Source organism: Octopus bimaculoides, chromosome 24, assembly GCF_001194135.2.
Source record: "Octopus bimaculoides isolate UCB-OBI-ISO-001 chromosome 24, ASM119413v2, whole genome shotgun sequence".
Taxonomy (NCBI): domain Eukaryota; kingdom Metazoa; phylum Mollusca; class Cephalopoda; order Octopoda; family Octopodidae; genus Octopus; species Octopus bimaculoides.
The window spans coordinates 32,764,820-32,766,913 of record NC_069004.1 but is presented as its reverse complement, the minus strand read 5'-3'; the positions used below and the strand labels follow the sequence as shown (position 1 = coordinate 32,766,913).

General features: G+C 35.8%; 1 protein-coding gene across 12 annotated transcripts in view; it reads right to left on the bottom strand.

Annotated features, from left to right (window-relative positions):
• Positions 1 to 2,094, bottom strand: part of LOC106877320 (oxidation resistance protein 1) — a 367,386-nt gene that overhangs the window by 25,027 nt on the left and 340,265 nt on the right. For 9 of the 12 annotated variants that reach the window (XM_052976265.1, XM_052976267.1, XM_052976266.1 and 6 more), the window contains one exon: positions 1,828 to 1,893. The exons of the other annotated variants lie outside the window; for them this stretch is intronic. In XM_052976265.1, coding sequence (XP_052832225.1) covers positions 1,828 to 1,893 — 66 coding nt within the window. The remainder of the gene's footprint in view (positions 1 to 1,827; positions 1,894 to 2,094) is intronic. 12 annotated transcript variants of the gene reach the window in all.

Here is a 2,094-nt window from a genome sequence, read left to right as displayed (position 1 = left end):
GTAATAATTAATAGTAGGAGGTGGATTTCGTATTAGACCCATCGGTCATGTTTTGACCCATCAGTCTGGGCCTCTTGAGGTACATTGATAAAGAAATCTCACGAGAGACTTTTTGTGCTGACTGGCTACAGTGGCCAGCACAATCCTTGGATTTCAACCCAATAGACTCCTTATCAAAATTAAAACCATATGAATATTCATCAGAAGAATTCCAAGATGTTGGGTGAACTGGATGATTATACAGTGACAGAAACATTGCTTTGGTAACGGAACAGCACAGCAAAATGGTTTACCAGAGCCACAGCATTCAAACCCTGAAGGCAATGCTGCAACTCAATTTGTTGCAGGTCAAGCTACTTCTCCACATTCCAAGATCACAGATCTGCTACTGCAAACATATGATTAGAAGATCACAAGACAGATTCTCCAAGTTGAGCCAACCAGCTGGAGACCTAGCAGTAGCATTATATGAGGGGTAAAGGGTAAAGAGTAAAAAACCCCTTCGGTCAAGAATGACCATGGGATTGCACCTAGAAAGTTCCCCTCCGAGGCACAAGTCTGGACAAGGTCGTTTATGAAACACCAGCAGTCGCCCATGCATTCCAGCCTCCTCTCTCCATGCCACTGATGTTATCCAAGGGAAAGGCAAAGGCTGATACAGCTTGGCACCAGTGATGTTGCAACTCATTTCTACAGCTGAGTGAACTGGAGCAACGTGAAATAAAGTGTCTTGCTCAAGAACACAACACGCAGCCTGGTCAGGGATTCAAACTCACAACCTCACGATTGTGAGCCTGGCACCCTAACCACCAAGCCATGCACCTTCATTAGCATTATATACAATGAGCTTAATTCTGAAATTCAAGGCTAATGTGATCATAAAACTAACAGATTGACCTTCGCATAACGAAATCCTGTTATGAGAATTTTCACTTACCAAACCAAGAATTAACACCATAATGTTTGCTACTTTTTTTTTTTTTAATGTGCACATTATATCTTTCAATATGATGCATGTTTCGAATATGCATAAATTATGTGACATCCATTTTTTTAAAGCATTATTGGCATTATTTCTGTAGTGTTATTGAGAGATTTTATAGCATTGTTAATATATTAATTATATAATTAATGGCACTATTAAGTTAGCCTAATAACTGCACTTTGCTAATTTAAAAATGCTGGTGTTTAAACTTACATCATTGAAAAAGAGAAAGAAAAAAAAAACCACCTAAAGAATTCTCTTTCTATTCATACATCGTTTGAATGAAATATAATTAAATAAAACAAAATAATTAATGTTTAGTCATTAGTATAGTCATATTCAAATTAAATACACAATATGCATACATACATGTATATATATCTCCGTATGATTGCATACATTCATGGGGAGCGTGTGAGTGTGTGTGTGTGTGTGTGTGTGTGAGTGTAATATATGTCCAGTCATAGAGTGACCAATAGTTTCACATCCATAAAACCCTTTGGTCACTATAAGACCAGACATATATTTAACTGCATGTAAATACATCACTGCTCTAACTTTTAGTGTGTGCTTCGTTTTCAGATATATGATCCACTGGCAATATATATATATATATATATACATATATATACATATATACATGTATTTATATATGTATATTGTATATAGACAGACACATTCACACATACAAAAAAACACACACACACGTAAACTTCGACAGACAGACACTCACACTCACACATATAATATATACATGGGGAATGGAGAACTAAAATACTAAACTGTCTACTTGGAGCGAACTATCTGTAGCTAGAGGCAAAGGCAAAGTCGGAATGGCAGACCTGTTTTCTTGAAATTTTTCTCAACCACTTCATGGAACTCCCTTTCAGGTTCTGCGTTTTTCTCACCTGGAAAAATTCTGTTTCCGCATCAGCAAATTGAACCAGAGACAACGTACCAACCAATATTGACAGAACAGAAAGACAATACCTCCCCCATCCATACCAACATATGCATATAAAAAATAAATAATACAGTAAAAACAAATTTCATATATAGATGTATGTATATATGTAACATATATATATATATATATATATATATATATA